Source organism: Molothrus aeneus, chromosome 3 (genome assembly GCF_037042795.1).
Source record: "Molothrus aeneus isolate 106 chromosome 3, BPBGC_Maene_1.0, whole genome shotgun sequence".
Lineage (NCBI taxonomy): Eukaryota > Metazoa > Chordata > Aves > Passeriformes > Icteridae > Molothrus > Molothrus aeneus.
Window position 1 is genome coordinate 1006996 of NC_089648.1, and position 18906 is coordinate 1025901.

At 41.8% G+C, this 18906-nt stretch overlaps 1 protein-coding gene across 4 annotated transcripts in view; it reads right to left on the minus strand.

The window, feature by feature from the left end:
• Positions 1-467: 467 nt before the first annotated feature.
• PLCB4 (phospholipase C beta 4) overlaps positions 468-18906 on the minus strand; it is a 179187-nt gene continuing 160748 nt past the window's right edge. For 3 of the 4 annotated variants that reach the window (XM_066546012.1, XM_066546011.1, XM_066546014.1), the window contains 6 exons: positions 13477-13652; positions 8801-8902; positions 7608-7665; positions 7053-7139; positions 4999-5035; positions 468-2270 (listed from right to left, as the gene is read on the minus strand). In XM_066546012.1, coding sequence (XP_066402109.1) covers positions 2182-2270; positions 4999-5035; positions 7053-7139; positions 7608-7665; positions 8801-8902; positions 13477-13652 — 549 coding nt within the window. In that variant the 3' untranslated portion in view covers positions 468-2181. The remainder of the gene's footprint in view (positions 2271-4998; positions 5036-7052; positions 7140-7607; positions 7666-8800; positions 8903-13476; positions 13653-18906) is intronic. The other variant, XM_066546013.1, reaches the window with a different exon arrangement.

Genomic DNA, 18906 nt, shown 5'->3' on the forward strand with positions numbered 1-18906 from the left:
AAAACACTTCTGCTTCGAGCTCCAGCCAGCACTTAAGCCAGGCTTAGAGAGCGGCTCTCAGTACACAACTTGTCTTTTAAAACATTACAAAGGACCAGGAGCTACCTTCACAGGCTGTGGCATCAGAATGGGAATTCTGAATACTCATCCCAAGTCTGCTCCAACCCTGCTTTAAACACCTAAAGATTCACTGACCTCTGTCTCAGTTGCTGCTACACTGCACTCGGGTTGCTGCATTTCCAGGTTATGCTGCTGCACTCCACTGGGGCAGTTCTCTAGTGCTGCACAATGCTTCTATCACTTAGATGAAATTAAAAAAAACAAACAAAAAAAAAAGACTCCTTTGACTAAATAAGCTGTGATAGAAATATATTTACACTATGCACATTTTTACAGGGAATACAACTTGCTAAAAATCTGCAATTAATACCACCACCCTGCAATTCACTGCAGTCAAAACTAAAGGATTTGCATTTTTAAGGTTTTTATTAGAGAAGTTGAAAGTTTCATCTCAGGACTGACAATAACATAATTATCTCTCTTCATTTATTTTGTTTATAGGAATATGTAGAATTTGTTTGTACAAGCATATACAACAAAGTAATTGGTGCTTAGTACATTGAAATCAGAAATCTGATTTGTTCTAAACTACCAGTTTTCCATGCAGTCATCTTTGAATTGGCAGCATGGACAAATTCCAAGCCGAATGCTTACATGCATTGTTTTGCAATATAACTACAGCAAGCTCTGGAAACATGCAAATTAACACTTTAGCAAATTGTTTTTATATCTAATGGACATAAAAAGGTTATTCCTGATATGAAATTCTGAAAATCTGCATAAATACTTCTGTGTAAAATTAAATTAGTTATGTACTTCTCTTTTACTACAAGTATCAAGAATGCCCACGTAATTAATATACACACATATATATAGAGACCTTGTAATGCTAAAAGTCTTTGTAATTAATCAAACAAAATTCTGTGCCATACATTTACTCAGTATTTACCAGCTAGTAGCATGACTGTGGTCATATAGTAGGCATGACAGCCTTAGTAGCATTTGTATCACATGCAAACATACTCTTAGCATTTCTGTTTACTAATTTTATCACGTAGCAACATGTATGTGATTTTCTACAATGTTGTGTTTCCCAAGTGTATAAATACTTTTTACATTTTCACAGTTACAAACTTTTTTGCCAAAAGCCATTTAAACAATCTTTTAAGTTACAATGAACTGTAGTATCTGGGATCTGCAACAACAGGATCAAAATGCAATTTCTATACAAGCGATGTAGGATGTAAACTTTTCTTAAAGTGCCTAATACGTAATTCCTCAGAGCACTGACCAGTTTTGGCACGAATACACTGTATTTCCCTCAGGTTATCCACTGCAGTGACTTCTACAGGATATTGGCTCCCCTCAGAATTGCTAGAGTTGATATGGCACTTGTGAATGACATCGTTAGGCTGCAGAAATACCTTGTCAAGTAACTGCTGCAGCTGATGAATTTGGCTGATGACTTTGTACACACTGTACTTTTGAATATACACAGTTACCTTTCAACTGTCTGCTGCCTGAAAAAAAACCCATTTAAATATAATTTAAAATCAAACTCAACTCCTTACTATCCTAATTATTACTTGGCATAAGGTCCCGTTCAGTGGGCTCAGGGAACATCAGGTGTGGAGCATCTGACAAGGCATGGCCTGGCAGGGTCTGGCAGCACGGGGCTTCTGCACAGCACACATGAGAACACAAATGGGAAATTCCACCACTCGAGCTACAGCTTTGCAGCCATCTGAGATGATGTTAACAGTATCTCTTGTGTTTTGAGGCTCTGATCCTGGGATTCTGACGCAGGCAAGGTGCCTGGTGAGATACAGAAAGGGAAACAGGATGGGGTTTAAAAAGCTCTCTTCATCTTCGGGTCGGGGTTTTTCTGAACAAAGGAAATTCTTATGGAAATCCAACACAGGAAATTCAGTGCCCAGTGTTAAAAAAGAAACCATGCAAACCTTAAGACTTGGTGGTCCGTAGCTACCCTCGATATATTAAGAACAAAAACCCCAAAACAAACCCCTGCCAAAACCAAACCAAACCAAAAGCCCACTCTTCAACCTCAGCAATGTTATTCTGAATTTCGCTCTCATTTTAAGGACGCTGTGCTCTCCAACTTCAATTTGCTTGTTGAGGCTTTAAACCACTGTTGCTGGCCTGCGATCCATCTCTGCTTCCAGCTTCACCATCTGCTGCATCTCCTTTGCCTGCAATCCAAAATAACCGCATGAAGTGTTGCATTAGACCCTCTGCTCCCAATGAAGCACGTTTCACGTGAGTGTCTGAGTGAAACACAGGCAAAGCACACTGAAGAGATATATAACAACATTATTGTTACACCCCTCATCCCCCCACCCCATGTCACTCTGTTTTCATAATTGGATGTAATCTGTATATCTACAAATTCTTAGGATTTTTTTTTATTCTATTCTGGGAGTCATGGGTTGACTTTCTAAAGAAGTGTTTGATAAAATGCAGAACCCCAGTTTTGGGGAAGAAGTTAGGCAGATGCCAATTTTTTTTCCAGATGGGAAATGTCTGGGAATGTATTCTTACTGCTGTTGTGAGAGTACTGTAATGTGTTAACACCAGAAATTCATCCATGATCTGGACTTGTTTCTTTCATAAAGACAAGGAATGACAAAAACCCATCAGTGTAACATCTCTCTTGCAGTAGGCAAGATTTTTAAAGTAGTATTTTTTAAAAATAGTGTATTTAAAAAAACTAGTACATTTTTAAAAAATCATTTTAGTCTGACCTGGAGATCCTTATGATTACAGAGGGGGTGTTTTTCACCTCAGGATTAGAGCACTGCTGTGTGCTCCATGGGATTACACACCCTGAATCCACCTGAAACACTATCCAAATGCATAATGCAAAATCCAGCAATGAATACATGCCAGACCTCGGGCTCTGCAGGCAGAGTTAAAGCTCTGTGTGTAAATGGTGACTGGCCTGGGAATCCCCTCTCAGAGGGCACTTTTTAAACTCCCTTCTTCTCTCTCTCTCTTAGATGCACACAGAGCCACACTCTCTCCCCCTCTCATCGTGTTTTGGTTTGAAACTCTGCAGTTTAAAGGAACTGAGAGTCAGCATCTCCATTTTCCCTGGGGGTTCTCAATCTGAGAAGTTATTTAAATCCATACCCCAAGGACCCTGAGGTCCCTAACCCATCTATACAATCAAATTCAGGTGCATTAGGACAAGTTTTAGGAAGAGACAAGCCAAGCACTATTTTCTTGGGTGTAATTGCTCTATTATCCATCATGCAGGGAAAAATGGTTAGGGGACTTGATTTATTTAAACTATATTGCCCCAGAAGTTGTAAAAGTTAGACAGGGAACTTGGCTATACAAGCTGCTACTTAAGGAGTCACCTACTCTGGATGTGCAAACACACATTTGCATAGGTGAAAATGGGCAGATGTAGGTCTAAAGTAATGAGGGTGCACCTCTATTCCTTTTCAAGGTAAATGTGGATTTATGCAGATGTGACATACCTGCCTTCTTGAAAAATCTAGCCCTGCACTTGCTTAATCATCCTTATCATCTTCTTGGGGAAAAAAGTAATTATGATAACAGCAAAACAACCATCATAAATATGATTAAAAATTAATTGACATTCTCCATTTAAATGACTTAAAAAGCTTGAAAGTAATGTAGAAATAATTTTAACATGAAAATATGGAAACATAATAAATAAATCAATATGGACAACCTCTTCTGAAATGTTGGCTGGATTTTGCCTGTGTGTGAAATGAAACATCCAAACAGAACAAAACCCAGTGTTTTTTTCTCAGTGACTCACACATTTCACGTTTCAGGCTTGTGACTTGACTACAGGCACACAGTGTCCTATAAATATTCTGTGTCCCAGTGTACTGTCTATGGAATTCTTTTAGAGAACCTGGCTTCAAAGACCACATTAGCATCTAGCAGAGGAGCAGGATCTCGTTTGTGCCGTTCTGAGGCTGGGTCAGAGAGTGCATTCTAATGGGAACACACTATCCCACCAACAGGACAAGCCTCTGGAACCTACAGTGGATCAATGGAGTCAGGGGCAGCCAAGGGACTCTGCTTTCAGGGTGCTCTCTACTGAGACCTCACACCAGCTAGGAAACACATACAGTAAAAAAAATATATATATTTTTCCCCTAGCCTAATGAGAGTTTTTTCATTATTATGTGTCCATAAATAAATGTTGTTACAGTGAGTGCTGTCAGTAGTGCAAGATGTTATCAGTTCAAGGGAGTAATTCAGATCAGGCAATGCTGCACAAGGGGATGTTCCAGCCCAGAGCAGCTCCTTCCCTTGGAAACACAGGGGTTAATAAGGATTTCTTGGAGTAATGATTATTTAGGAAGCCACAGCAGCACAGCCACATCGTAAAGTGTAACTGCCAGAGCTTGTAACACGTTGGAATTTGAAGTGAATTTTAAAGTGCTCTTCCACAGACACTAGGAAGCTATTTCCAGCCATCTATTCTATATTTGGCTATTCTTAGAGTGGAATTACTTATTTTATTACCATACTGAGATATGTGGATACCCTTTGTCTGACTATCAGCATTAGCAGTTAATCATATGTGTGTTAACACTAAAATACTTTCCTTAGATCAATAGACGCTCTCACAGACACAATTTAGAACTCTAAGCAGATCTTCCAGTAACAGCAGCTAATGTACAAGTTAATCTCTAAATATTTCCTCTGCGCATCACTGTTCATATCCATCTGCATTTCAGATGCTAAAGCACAAATACTGCTAATATTGTGTCAGGCTTAAATATCTGTGTGCAAACAAGATTAGCACTGTGCTCACTGTGTCAATGGCACTTCCCAACGGTTGCATTTACAAGGAGGGCTCCAATGATAATGATTTAATTTAGAAGGAAAGCACACTGAAATAATAGTTTGCTTATTATACGTCCATCCTACCTTGTGTTTGAGACACTGCATGACAGGATTTCAAAAGCTGTTTGTACAAAAATAAAAATGTCAAAATCGAGTAATACAACAAGAAGCAAATTAAATGAATGAAAACTGAAGTGATATTGAAAAATTAATGCAAGAAAAACATACATAAAACAAAACAAATTTAAATTTACAACAGTTTGTACTGAAGGCTGTTTCCACCCATAATTCTACTTTTTCCATTGTATATTTGTATGAAAATTTTCTTGCCTTGTTCAATCAGGAGAAAAAAATGTTTCAAAATCCACATTAAACAAACACCCCCTGGATCCAACTAACTTCCATACATCAGTGTCTCTAGCAGTGATACCAGAGCCAGCTGCGGGGTGCACTGGAGCACTTTTGGGGCTACAAGGAAATAGTTCAAACAGCATGTATGGATCAAATTAGAGTGAGTTAAAAAGCTGTTAAGGACAACCCCTGTGGTGAAGGCCCCCACAAGCCCACACAGGAGTGATAACCAGCACACAGAGGAGCTTATTCCATTTAATAACTGATGATTTACCTGACTTAGATGGCAAATGAGAAAGCTCACATAGGCTGCTGCCACCCTTCAGCTGCAGAGCTGTAAGCCCAGGTGAGGCTGTCTCTAACTGCTCCAAGAGGTGACCCTTCAGTGACTCACTTATCCCAGCTTCCTCACACAGAACATGGTTATCACATTATGGCCAAAACTACAATCAGAATAATTCTCTCCTCTCCTTATGTATCTTAAAAAATTGATCCAAAGCTCTCTGGAGCAGTGGAAAGAAAGAACTGATAACACCATAGCTCTGGATCAAGCCCATCATTTTTCTGGCAGCTTTTACAGTGACACTACAGATCTGCCATGGTCCAAATTCCTCCCCCAGGTCCTGCCTCCCCCAGCTTCTGCCTCCCAGCCTTTAGATGCTGCTCAGGAGCAGACTGACTGCCAGCTCCATTCGTGCCGGATGTTGGAGATGGCATCTACAGCAGCCCTGAGAAGGATCAGGGTGGCACTCGTGGCTGTCACCCAGGAGGAGGTGCAGTGATCAGCAGAGCCGTGCTGGCTGGGGCTCGGTGCTGGCAGCCACCTGAGATCTCAGAGTGCTGCCACCCCCTGCAAGTTACCAGGCTGCAGCTTTGGGGCTCTCTCCTGACACTGGAAATACCTGATTTGCCCGTTCTATTCCCTTCCCTATCTCTCTAGAGGCAAGATGGCTTTAATTTGTCTTCCAGAGAGTTCAAGTTCTGAATATTTACCAAACAAAGAAGTGAGTACATAGCCCTTAACAGTAGTGGGTATTAAATGCTCCCCTTCTCTCTCACCTCACTGAACTGCTGGGTATATTCCCCTTGCAGTTTACATTTTTAAGTGCAGTACTGCAAGTCCACACAATTATTCCAGCTCTTCTGGCTCAACCTTTCAGCAAGGGAACTGCTCAGAATGTAGCGTTGCTTCCACCAGAAGTAAGATTAGAATTTCCCTTTCCTTGCCAAGTAGTTTTTCAATTAAAAAAAAAAAAAGAGCTTATAAACTAGCAGAAAATAATAAGGTATTTTAATTAGGAAAGGGTGTACTAGTACAGATAAAACTCCCCATGCTACTGTACATCTCTAGAATTCAGTCCAAACTCACTGTCTCAGAGTTCAGAAACTCTCTGGGCACGTTCCTCCTCTAATTTTTCAATCAGTACTAGGAATGTAAATTCCAAAATGAAGTAAACTGACTTGCTTGAGTTACTTTTGGGGAGTAATTAAAATGGATATGCTGGGTCCTTAATGACTGTCATATCTGGCTAAGGAGTATCAGTGTGGCTGAACAGCTGAAAGGGCACTCTGGCTGAGCAGTTCAGCTCCCACGGGCTCACCTGAAACAAACCTGGTGCTGCATCATCATTTAAGTCACCTCTTCATTCTGACTCCCAAAGTAGGCAGTGACCAGGAAAAAGTCCCCGTTTTGGTAAGGACTTACATTCAGAAGGATTCTACTCAGCCTGACTCTGGTTACTGTTTTCTCTAGCTTGCTTTTCTCCTAAGCCTTTAAAACAAGATACCTGCTCATTCTGCTTCTCCAAGACTTCTAAGTGCTCAAGTTGAACTTTTTTCAGCTGATCCATTTCCTTTGACTGCTTCATTGCCAGCTGTGATTGAGAGAAAATAATGGGGAGGGGGAGAATATAACACATTATTAACAAGTAAAATAAAAATCTGCTTGAAAGATACACACGTGCATGCTGTCTTGCCCCATTCAGGTGGCATAAAGCATCACAGAAGGCCTAGTATATCACCCAAACTTAATAAAAACTTAATATTATTATATTATTAATTAATAGATATAATTAATAGATACAGATTATACATATTGCACATAATACATAGACTTGGCAAACACACAGGAATGAGCAGTAATTCTGTTCATTTAAAATAGCTTTGCCTTGTATAGATGTCAGATCTTTTATTCTACAAGCATGTGCAACAAAGCAAAGACAAAAATCTACAAGAGCTGGATTCTCAACACAGAATCTTGAGAATCTTTTTCATTCTCTCAACAGAGGAATGAAAAAGAATGTCCAGAAGCAGTGCCCAGTGACTTTCAAGGTTATAGTTACCCTTTTTCTCTCTTCCAGGAACTTTTTTGTGTTGCTGCTGTTCAGTTCTCTGACTCGCCTGAAAAAATGAAAACGTTCTCCATGAAGACTCATTGGGAAAAAAAGAAACCCAAAACTGCAACAGAGAAAATCACAAACTCTTCAGGTGTATTTTGTTTTCTGATTATCTGTACCAGGTGGGACTAATGGCAAATTATACACTCCTCTGGCTACAGAACTTTACACTTAGAGATTTCCAAGTGTATTGGCAGTATGACTGAAGGCTTGACTGCTGTGAATGAAGTTTGCTTTTTCCTTACTCAAGAGTGGTGGTCAAAACTTCAAAACAAATTGTTTAATTAATTTGTGCATCCCTTGCTGCATGCTGCTGTCAGTTTTGGTAAAAAAAAGAAAAGTGTGCCTTAAGAGTGGTAATAGAATAAAATCATCCAATGATCATAAGTGAAGTTACACTTATCAATACTGCAAGCTTCTTAAAGCTGCGATTTATGTAAAATATAAATATAATATTAATAGTTACATAAAATAACTCAAGTGTCTCTGCCCAAGATTTCTGCCACGACAGAGAACAAAAATAGTTCAAACAGTTATTCAGCCCACAAACCAGAACTGCTTTCAGATCTGGGAGCAGATTTACCTGGGAGGCATTAGTGAGGTCTGACACAACAAAGCAAATGGTTACCGAGGGCTCTGACAGCTCCTCCTGCTCATGAGCTGGGGCTGTGCAGCACTCAAGGGACTTGGCTCAGGCTGTGGGACCAAAATAGCCCAGTGCCAGGGAGGGGATGTAAAAAAGGAAAGAACGAGCCAGATGGCAGGGCCAAAGTGAAGGGGAAACCCCAAAGGCTTATAGGACATCATTGTGTAGATTCTGCTTTTACTCCCTTCTCAGTCAGGCCCCCATCTCACTGAAAAAGCAAAAAAAATACAATGCTCTTGAAGTACAATAATTAAAATTTAATAGTGTGATTGGACCTACTCTAGTCAGTCAAAGATGATCAGGGCATCAGAGTTAATAATGGATAAATATGAGAAAGTCACATTTTTTCCTAAAAGGGTCATCTAAAAAGTTATCCAGCACAATCTTTAGACCTTTGTTTCCCTCCATAAAGCATGGTTTTAATGGAATGAATCCACGGCTTCCCCTGTCAGCCTCCGGCAGCATTCTTCCCTTGTCAGGAAGGGATCCTCACCTCTCCCTCTCAGCTTTGTTTTTGATGGATTTGTCTTGGCTGATGGCTTTGCTGTTCTCCATGGATATTTTAGCCTGGTTGGCACGCATCTCCTTGCTTTCCCTGGGCAAAAGCAAACACAGTCATTAATGCCTGAGGTGCAACGTTGTGAGGTTGGGTTCCTCTGCACTGGGGCTACTTTTCCCTTGAAGTATTAAGGAACAGGAAGGAACAAACAACACTAAAATTCCCTTCCTTACACGGTTTGAGCAGGCAACCAGAAATCTCCATTTATTCCAGAGAATATAGTTGGAAAGATGAGTTCAAAGCATTTTCACACTTTGAATATTGAAAAAGGGTATAAAATACTCTCTTTTCTCCCTATTATATGAGTTGTCCTAGTACAAGCTACTATCAAAAATGCAATTTGTCTTTTACAACTGCCTAAAAAAAGTATGAATCCTGCATTCAGAAGGTAACAGCAGTATCAACAGTAATAATGTTTGCTAGTTGTGGTATGAGCTGACACTCTTCCTTTTAAAACTTCTCCTTTGGGCCTGTGGGCCTGAAAAGAGGGGTTTAGGCCACGGGCAGGCTTGTGTTTGGTTTCTCCTACTGGCTCAGTGAACCTTTTAGCCTTTCCTGTGAAAAGAGAGAGCTTTTTAAAAATTTTTATTAAAGAGCCGTGGTGTCTTTTGTTTTCCTTTTCTCTCCAAGAGTTCATGAGCTTGAACATTTCCTGGATACAGATTTACAAGCAGTGGTATCACAGCAAAAATTAGTCTGGGTTCTAAAAAAAATGATGTGTTGAAAACATATTTCACTCCAACAATCCTTTCTTCAAATGAAACCTTTTCTTTTCCTCGCTGAAATGGAAGTGATTTTCAAACACACTGTCTTAAGGGGAGTGCTGAAATAATTTATTTTGATTACTGTGCTGAAGGATATGAAAAAAGTCAGTGTAGGTGTTCAAACTGACTTAGCCTGTTTGCATCAGATACAAGTTTAGAGTGGAAGAAGTTAAGAGGATTAGAGGACTACTGTGCATCACTGATGATTTAGAAATGAGGCACTGGCCATGGAGGTGGCTGACAGGGCCAACACATCACGCTGTCTCCAGCAAAAACACTCTCCTCCCATAGGCAGTGGTGATTCCTGGAACTGGAAGAAGTGGATAAGCCAGGATGGTAAAGAAAAGAAAAAGAAAAAAGGATTCTGAAAAATGTGGCACTGCACGATTTAGCTGCTGATTCCCTACTGAGTCATAGTGACTGCACCTCTGAAATTTATACAAACATGTCTTTTGAAGGGATACTTAACTTCCAGCATGAAAGTCTATCCTTGGAATTTATATATATATTTAGATGACATCAAAGTGCATTAACATGTCATTTTCTGACACCAGTATTGTTTGAATAAATAGAAATCTCTTCTTCTATTAAAAAAACCCACCACACAATTTCTCTCTCTCTCTTCTCAGGTTATTTTATCTGGAGTACATAATGCTTGTGAATAACAGCCTCATGTCCCCAGTTTCTGACCTGCTGCAGGATCCCCACCTCCAGATCAGCCAAGGGAACTCAGTCTGGGGAGGCAGGGGGCTCAGCACCCCTGCAGCTCAACAAGCTTCAGGTTTTGAGCACTATCTGCTGCCTTCTGCTTTGTTTTTAAATGAGCCCAAAGCACAGACAGAAATTGCTTTTTGTGCTACCATGGAGGGAAAGCACCTTTCCTACAGCAGGCATCATTGGAGATTATTGATCTCTGCTACAGCCCTGTGGCCTCTGCTGTGATATCCAGCTGATCAGCCAGCTCAGAGAGAGGGAAGTGGTGAGCACAGCCTGCTGAGAGCCTGCTCTGCTCCCACGCTGCCCTCACAGATCCCCCTGCTCCTGTGGACAGACCCGGATTGTCTCCTGGCCTCTAGAGATAAGGACATGTCCTCCTACACACAATACATTACAATAAAAAGTTTACAAATTATCAAGTGTGATGCCTCTTTGGGGCATTATTATTCACATTTCAATATTTCACAGTCCAAATTCTTCTGAAATATTCATAGATTCCGACACCGTCTTAAATTTGTTTGTAACAGCAAAGTCCCCTGTCTGCACGTAATTCCCAAATAAGCAGAAACACACTAAATTGCAATGAACAAAGCAGAAAGAATATTGAAGGCTGTTGCTCCTGGGACAGCTGAACAAAGAGGCTTCTTGATATTTATATGGATGTAAATGATCAGATCTGGTTCTTAGTGCCTTTAAACACAGAGCAATACATGGACTGAACACAAATGATTTCTAATAAGAAAGCAAAACCCATTGCTAAGAATATAAGAATCATGTACAAGAAATGATAGAGGGATGCTTAAACAACACACAGACACAGAAATTCTAAACCCAAACAGTAAAATGATAAGAAAAAAGCTTTTTTAAAATTTAAAATTTTGCCTTAGTGTATATATACTGGTAGGCTGAAAGGACAGCTTCTAGCAAAGTTAAGAGAACATGGAATTATGTATGGAAAAGGAAACAAAAAATTACTTTTACAGGCCATATATCAGTAAATCATCTTCCAAGCATTCTGATGAATTTCAAGGAGGATGAAAAAAAAGACTCAAAAAAAAAAAAAAAAAGAAAGTGACATGATTTCCTGGGCTGATGCCACCAAGTATGACTTAGAGGTACAGAACCAAGGACTGCACCTTCCTCTGGCTAATAGTTTTTGAATGATGAATTTGTATAATAATTTAACAGTTTGTGGACTTGCTATTTGACTGGGTATGTTTTGCAGGACAGCCTGAAGAGATGGGTTAACACAGAGATTAACATAAAGATGAGCTCAGTACAAGCCTTTTGCTGGGACAATTCTCTGCTGGATGAGAAGCTTGCAGCTCCCAGCATGTGTTCTCTCTGACGCAGAGACACGCTGCTTTTTCACTCAGGAATTTAAAAAATCATTCCAATTCCTTCTTCAAATGTCATTTGTTTCATTTCTTTCCCACCCCCCTCCACGATTTTTATGTGAAAGGTGCTGAAGACAATTACATACAAATCTACATATGAATATATATATTTTGTGTCCACACATGTTTTATGTCCATATGCTTATAGGCTGCTTTGGATAAGAGAACACAGAATAAAAAATGATTCCTCTACTTACCATGATTTTTAGCACTGTGACTATAATGTGCATTTATTTGATTTCAAATAGGCAGGATGGTTAATTACAAAAGCATTAGGGTCATGTAGCGTCTTCTGTGTGATTATAGCAAAATATTGTATGAAGATAACACATCAGTCTAATGTAGCTTAGCCTGCAGCCTTTTTTGACCTCACTTCTCATGGATGTTTCTTACAGCCAGCAGTGCTATAAACACGAGTCCCCAAAGGATATTTCTGTATTTTATACTTCTTGGTTTTCAGCCTCCAAATTGAAGTTCCTGGGTAAAGTCAATGCAAACTACAAATGCTTCATCACCCCTGCTGCCTTTAAGGAGGTTCAGATGATCTAAATCAGCTAAGAAGCCCATTCCTACATCTACCTGTTGGAGGTTAGAATTTTCCTTTTTCTTTTTTCTTTCTCTCAGGGAATTTTGTCCCATTTGTTGCTAAGAGACGATAATGACCAAGTACCTAAGAGAAACAAAATAAATGGCCAAGGTGGGGGAAGGATGCAGGTGTACTCTCCTAGCTGAGGGGCTTTCTTCTGGAGGGCAGAGACAGAGGGGGATTTTGGCTGGGGGTGAGGCTGGGCTCAGCTCCTCTGGCAGGGGGGACGATGTGGTTGCTGTGGGGAGAATTCGCCACCACCGGGGGGTTCTGTCTGCTATGATATTCTCCTACTGCGAGCAAGGCTCTGCTCCTAAGAGCAGCTCTTGCACTGGGACCTTATTGACGCCCAACCTCACTGGAAGGGACCCTCACCATCTCAGGAAGAAATCCAGGACCCCGCGTCCCTTGGGAGCCTCTCTGAGGGAGCCTCTCCGGGCCGTGTTCGGAAGCCAGGCCGCGCCGTTCCTCTGCCCCTGCTCCAGGGGCTTTCTCTGCCCTGTAACCCCACACCCCGGCTCCTGCTGGAGCTGCAGAGTTTCTGCTGCATCTCCTGTGTCCCTCTGGGCCTGCTGGCCCTGCCCTCCCAGCCCCGCTCCGAGGTTCCCCTCAGCGCCGCCGCCGCCCAGCCCGGCCGCCATCGCCGCGTGAGGGAGACGCGGCCGAGCCACGGCGCCCCCTGCTGGAGCGGAGTCAGCGCCCCCGCCCGGCCGGCAGCCAGCAGCGCCCCTGGTGGCCGCGCCCGGAACTGCAGCGCAGGGAGAGCACCCGGGGCTGGGATCTGCTCTGGGGCTGCTGCTCTGTCTGTCTGTCTGTTTGTCTGTCTGTTTGTCTGTCTGTCTGTCTGTCACACACAGTAAAGAACTGCTGCTGCTTTTCCCACAGCTCTGCCTGACAGCCCCCTGATTTCAGAGTTACAATAATTTGGCGGTAAATGGGGTCATATTTTCCATTCCAAGAGGTTCCCGCCTTCCCCAGCAGACACGTCTTACACCAGGACACTACCTAAACCTTGCATGGCTGTTTCTTCCACTTCTACCCTGCATTCACCCAGTGCCTTTGGAGCTATCAATGCAAAAAACTAAAGCATTACACAGAGCAGACCTAAACCAAGCGCTCATTATCTGGCAGCACTGCCCTGCTCACCTGTCATGGGAGAATTTCAGCTGCTGGGTTTGCTGTTCGTGAGCATTAATGAGCAGTTTCTTCAGCAGTTCGCACTGCTGGTTCAAGTGCAAGTCACGGATTTCCTGCTCCTCGGCGCTGTGTGTGTTGATCATCTCAGACCACTCCTTGGTGTGCTGAGCCACGATCTCTTTGACCTGCAGGGAGGTAACACCAGCTCTGTTAGAGGCTCCAGACAGAGCAACTCCTCCTGCTGCTGAAGGTGATGCAAAGACAAGCATAAAACGGGTTCTAAAGAATATAGTAGAGAAAATGTATTGTATTTAAACATCTGTATAACTGTTAACTTAAGTAAAAACAAAGGGGGAAATATAGTAGAGGATATGTATTGTATTTGAATATCTGTATAGAAGCTTTGCCCCAGAGGTCCCGGTTGCCCTCAATGCACTGCAGCTGCGATGTCCTTAATTGGGCTGCAGCTGTAACCGATGAAGATGACCGGGATAAAAGGGGGCGGGATAGCCAGTCAGGGAGAGCTTTGGAGGAGTCCTGGCCTGAGAGAGAACAGCATGCAGAAGAAGGAGTCCATGCTGTGAAGATCTGCAGCCATGAGAATACACCAGAGAGGTATGGACTTTAGTAATCTAATAACAATATGGGACTCTAGAAATAATAGAAGAACAACAAGTGGTGATCCTGATGTGATAGTTAGCAGAGCATAAGGCAGCTGAGAGCTGTGGTGGCCAAGAGCTGCGATGGAACAGCCAAGAGCTGCGGTGGTTGCGAGCAGAAGATAAGACAGCTGAGAGCTGTGGCGGCCAAGAGCTGCGACGGAACATAGCCTTTGGGTCAGGGAGCTGTGAAAGAGTATGGCCTTTGAGCAAGGAGCTATGTGGGTTATACATGGTCTGTGAGTCATGGGAGAATGTGGGTGTTGTGCATGACCTGTGAGTCATGAGAAAATGTATTGTATTTAAACATCTGTATAACTGTTAACTTAAGTAAAAACAAAGGGGGAAATATAGTAGAGGATATGTATTGTATTTAAATATCTGTATAGAGGCTCTGCCCCAGAGGTCCTGGTTGCCCTCAATGGGCTGCAGCTGTGATGTCCTTAATTGGGCTGCAGCTGTAACCGATGAAGATGACCGGGATAAAAGGGGGCGGGATAGCCAGTCAAGGAGAGCCTTGGAGGAGCCCTGACCTGAGAGAGAGCAGCGTGCAGCAGAAGGAGTCCGTGAAGATCTGCAGCCATGAGAATACACTGGAGAGGTATGGACTCTAGAAATCTAATAACAATATGGGACTCTAGAAATAATAGAAGAACAACAAGTGGTGACCCCGACGTGATAGTTAACAGACCATAAGACAGCTGAGAGCTGTGGTGGCCAAGAGCTGCGACAACATAAGACAGCTGAGAGCTGTGGTGGCCAAGAGCTGTGGCAGAACAGCCAAGAGCTGCGGTGGTTGCGAGCAGAAGATAAGACAGCTGAGAGCTGTGGCGGCCAAGAGCTGTGACAACATAAGACAGCTGAGAGCTGTGGTGGCCATGAGAATACACCCAAGAGGTATAGACTTTAGAAATCTAATAACAACAATATGGGACTCTAGAAATAATGGAAGAACAACAAAAGAACACAGCTAAATTGTGAAAAATGAAGTTGCACAAATGAAGCTGCTTCACAGACAGCAAAGCCACTGAGAGCACTGTTGGGTGGGTATAAAAATGATGTAAACCAAACCCTACTATTAAGACACTATTACCTAAAGTGCCCTGAATAGAGTGGCTGAATAAATAGGCTCTTCACTGTATTACCATTGTTTTAATACCTTCTCTAACATCAAGTGAATAATGAAACAGATTCACGCTTTTGTTGCCAAGAAAAATATATGTATGGAAAGTACTGAACTTAACAATGGAAAAACCTAGTGAGCAGGATTTCTCTGAGGGCTTAAAGATAGCCTTTGATTTTGGGGAGACAGTTTCACAAACACAGAGCATTTACAGAGAAATCCTGTATTTAGTACAACCTGAATCTGAAGATGGGCTACCTACCTTTGTTTTATAGTCATTAAGTCAGTAGGGAATCTGACAAGTATTCTTCTCTTGCTTATCTCCCAGGCCTCACAAGAATAATGAGATTAAAGTTTTGGAATGTTCCCAAGAGACAGTATTAAGAAGCCTAAATCACCAGAGTTGTTATTATAATATCTCACGCTTATTGATTTCAAAAAGAAGTTAATACAAAGATATGTTTTAATAACCTTTAATGATTATCTTTAAGTATTTTGATATGCTATCCTACTTTTCCATAAATGGTATACAAAATGTGCCTCCCAATAAATCCACCTTAAGGTAATCATTTCGACTACAACCAATACCATCTGGATCATCTTCCACGAAAGGAAACTCGATCCTTTTAACAAAAATTGCCACCATTTTGCTTAGAAAGTGAGAGAATGGTGAGAAAATGAAAGTGAGAGAATTATGCAAACTCCAGCTAAATATCTTAGCTGGAGTTTGCATAACGAAGAACAGATTGTTGTGCACACAATGGTGAAGGTGAAAAAAGTGGAGATTTTATCAGCCCCAGTCTCCATTGTGCCCTGGAGAGGCTCCTCTGAAGGGCCTCTCACCTAAAGCTCATGTTGCCCAATAAAGAAGGGATCTAATGAAATAAAGAAGTGAGTAATTCTGGAAAGAGCAGGATGACTGCTACTACCTGAAAGCCAGATCTGCACTTAACTACTAAAGCTAAATGGTGGTCTCATATCAAAACAGGTAAAAGCAGCTGATGGAGAGCAACCTGGAGTTTTCTGCAGAAAACAACAAAAGCCTTTTGAGGCAGAAGTTGGTGTGACTAACACAAACCCAACTGATCAGGATGCTTAAGAGTCACTGTGCCTCCAGCAAAATGAGCCATGCTTCTTTTTGTGCCTGTGGGGAAGTGTACAACTAAGCCCAGAGCCTGTCAGCCATGAAATGATATGAAGGATGTGGTGCAGTTTGTGGGAGTAGTGTTTTTAATAAGGTGCTCATCAGCACTGCCTTCAGAGCCTGAAAAACATGAGGATTCAGTTTGAAAATGAGTACAAATGAATGCTTGGATGTTGTGAAGGAAGAAAAATGAATTTTTCAGATGTTGAGGGGCAGACACTCCAGCTCACCCACAGCACCACCTAAGGCACTTCAGTTTGAGCCAAGCTCAGCCCACGCTCCTGGTACTGCTGATGGGAAAACGTGGGCAGGTCCAAAGCAGGATTTATCACTCTCACACTCTCTGGAAATGACCCTCTCACATCTCCAGGGCCTCAAGCACCAAGACACTTGAGTTAGGTTGTATGAATCTCCTCTCAACAGTGACCTCATCTGGCTTACCCACCCACAGGGGGACCTAGGACAGACTCAGGAAAGCTAAAAGTCATGGCTGAAGGGTTTAGGCAAACACATTCCTTATTTTCAATACAGAGTTTCCAGATGGAATCAGCTCCATCCCCGATTTGAATTCAAAATGGTGCAGGTAGATCAGCCCAAAATGCTGGGTGTAATTTGGAGCACAGCAGCAAAGGGACTGTGCCTCAGAAAACTCCCACAGTCACAGAAATTGTCAGTATTTCCCAAAGACAAGTGCTGTTATGTGGCCCAGGCAGCAGGAGGCTGGGTGAGTGTTCACCACCACCACAGGCATTCAGTAAACAAACAAGAGTTTGCTTTTACTTAAGGCCTCCTTACACTGTAGAGAAAATGCAAAATGAACTTTGCACAAAAAGAGAAGCATGACAATAAACTAAAATAAATAAATTGTGAAACACATAGTGAAAGGCATGGTGGAAGTGAGTATTTTGTGACTTAATTGTAAAGAGTTTCCAAAGCCAGAACAAACACAGGAACAAAGACTCAAGGGCTCATTGCAAATGAATAATGAGATAATTGGTTTTAAATGGTGAATGTTATAAACCACAGAGGAGCCTGAAGGCAGGAATTCTGAATCTCAGGTACACTGATACCACAGGATCATATCATATTCATAGAATTATTGAGTCCAGCTCCCAAAGACAAACCCTGCAAAGTGACAGTGAGGAATACTTAGATAAAGTATTTAATCTAAGAAGGAGGAAATAATCAGAAGAACACCCTGCCTGTGTTTGTGGACAGATGTGCTGTGATGTGCTGCTAATTCCAGAAGCAGCAGGCAGTCTAAGAAGCAGGTACACCTCCTTGTAAAACAAACTTTCCTGTGAAGCTTGAAATGTGAAACTTTCCTTTATTCCATCTCCACCAAGGCAGAAGTCTCATTTCAGGTACAGCAAGATATAACCTGTGAGATGGATGCAAGGGATGTGCCAAACACCAGTCACAAGACTTTAAATACCCAATTTTACTCAGATTCTGAAGAACTTAAAACTCATGGCCATTAAATCATCTGAAATCCAGTTCTGCTGCAGATCTGTGATACACTTCAAAGTTCAGCTGTGGTAAATTCAGAGAGCATCCCTGCTTGTCTCCAATTTATTAGGAGGATGGCTGAAATGACTATTTAATTTTTACTGGGCTGTGCTCTTGTCCTACTTTCTGCTATTAAGGCAGTGTTGCTTGTCCTAAAGGATAGGAAAAACAACCATTAGCTTCCTTCTCTCCTTCCTGTTCTGCAGCCTGAGTTTGTAAGCCTGTCCTTTCATCTGTTCCTACACCGGGCCTAAGAGACTAATTAAAGTCCTGATAAGGAACCTTCTTCTGCACAGCATATATGCAAGAAGTTTGTTTAGTCACTAAGTTCAAGCAGGAATGATCTTTGAAGTAATCTTCCCTTTTTTTCTTTTCATCCTCTGCCCTCTTGATATTGGGACCTACTTTGCTAATGCAGGCAAGTAATTTGCATTTGCTAGGTTAATTGTGTGGGAAGTACATGCTGGGACCTTCAGATTTCATTTCAATATTTTATGTCAAACTCGGGCTGGATGTTTCCTCATGACAGGAGGAGCTTTGGAGATGAAAAGGTCTCTTTGGTGCTCAAGGTGTCTGCAGGCACAGAGCTGTGCTGGAGGACATGAGCTGTAATTAAAGATGAATTATGTTCGAATCTGATATATCAAAATTAGTGGGCCAAATGCTGAGAAATGCTGAACAACTGTTAATTAATCAAACTCCCACTATATCAGTGTAATGCATTCAGCATCTCAGAATTTAATCTAATTTAATTGCACCTACCTTCATCTAAGATAAGAGTTAATTTCCCTATGGTCTTGAGCACTATTTGCCAACCTGTTGCTTGCAAACTTTGAATGATCTCCAGGAATAATTCAAGGGGCCACATATAGCAGGTGAAACAAAAGAGGTTGGTGAATAATCTGGAGAATTTTGATGGAACTACAGTGAGCAGGACATTGAAAATCATTAGAGGAATCCTCAGAGGGGGATGACTTGCAGAGGAGTTCTTTGGGAATTATCCA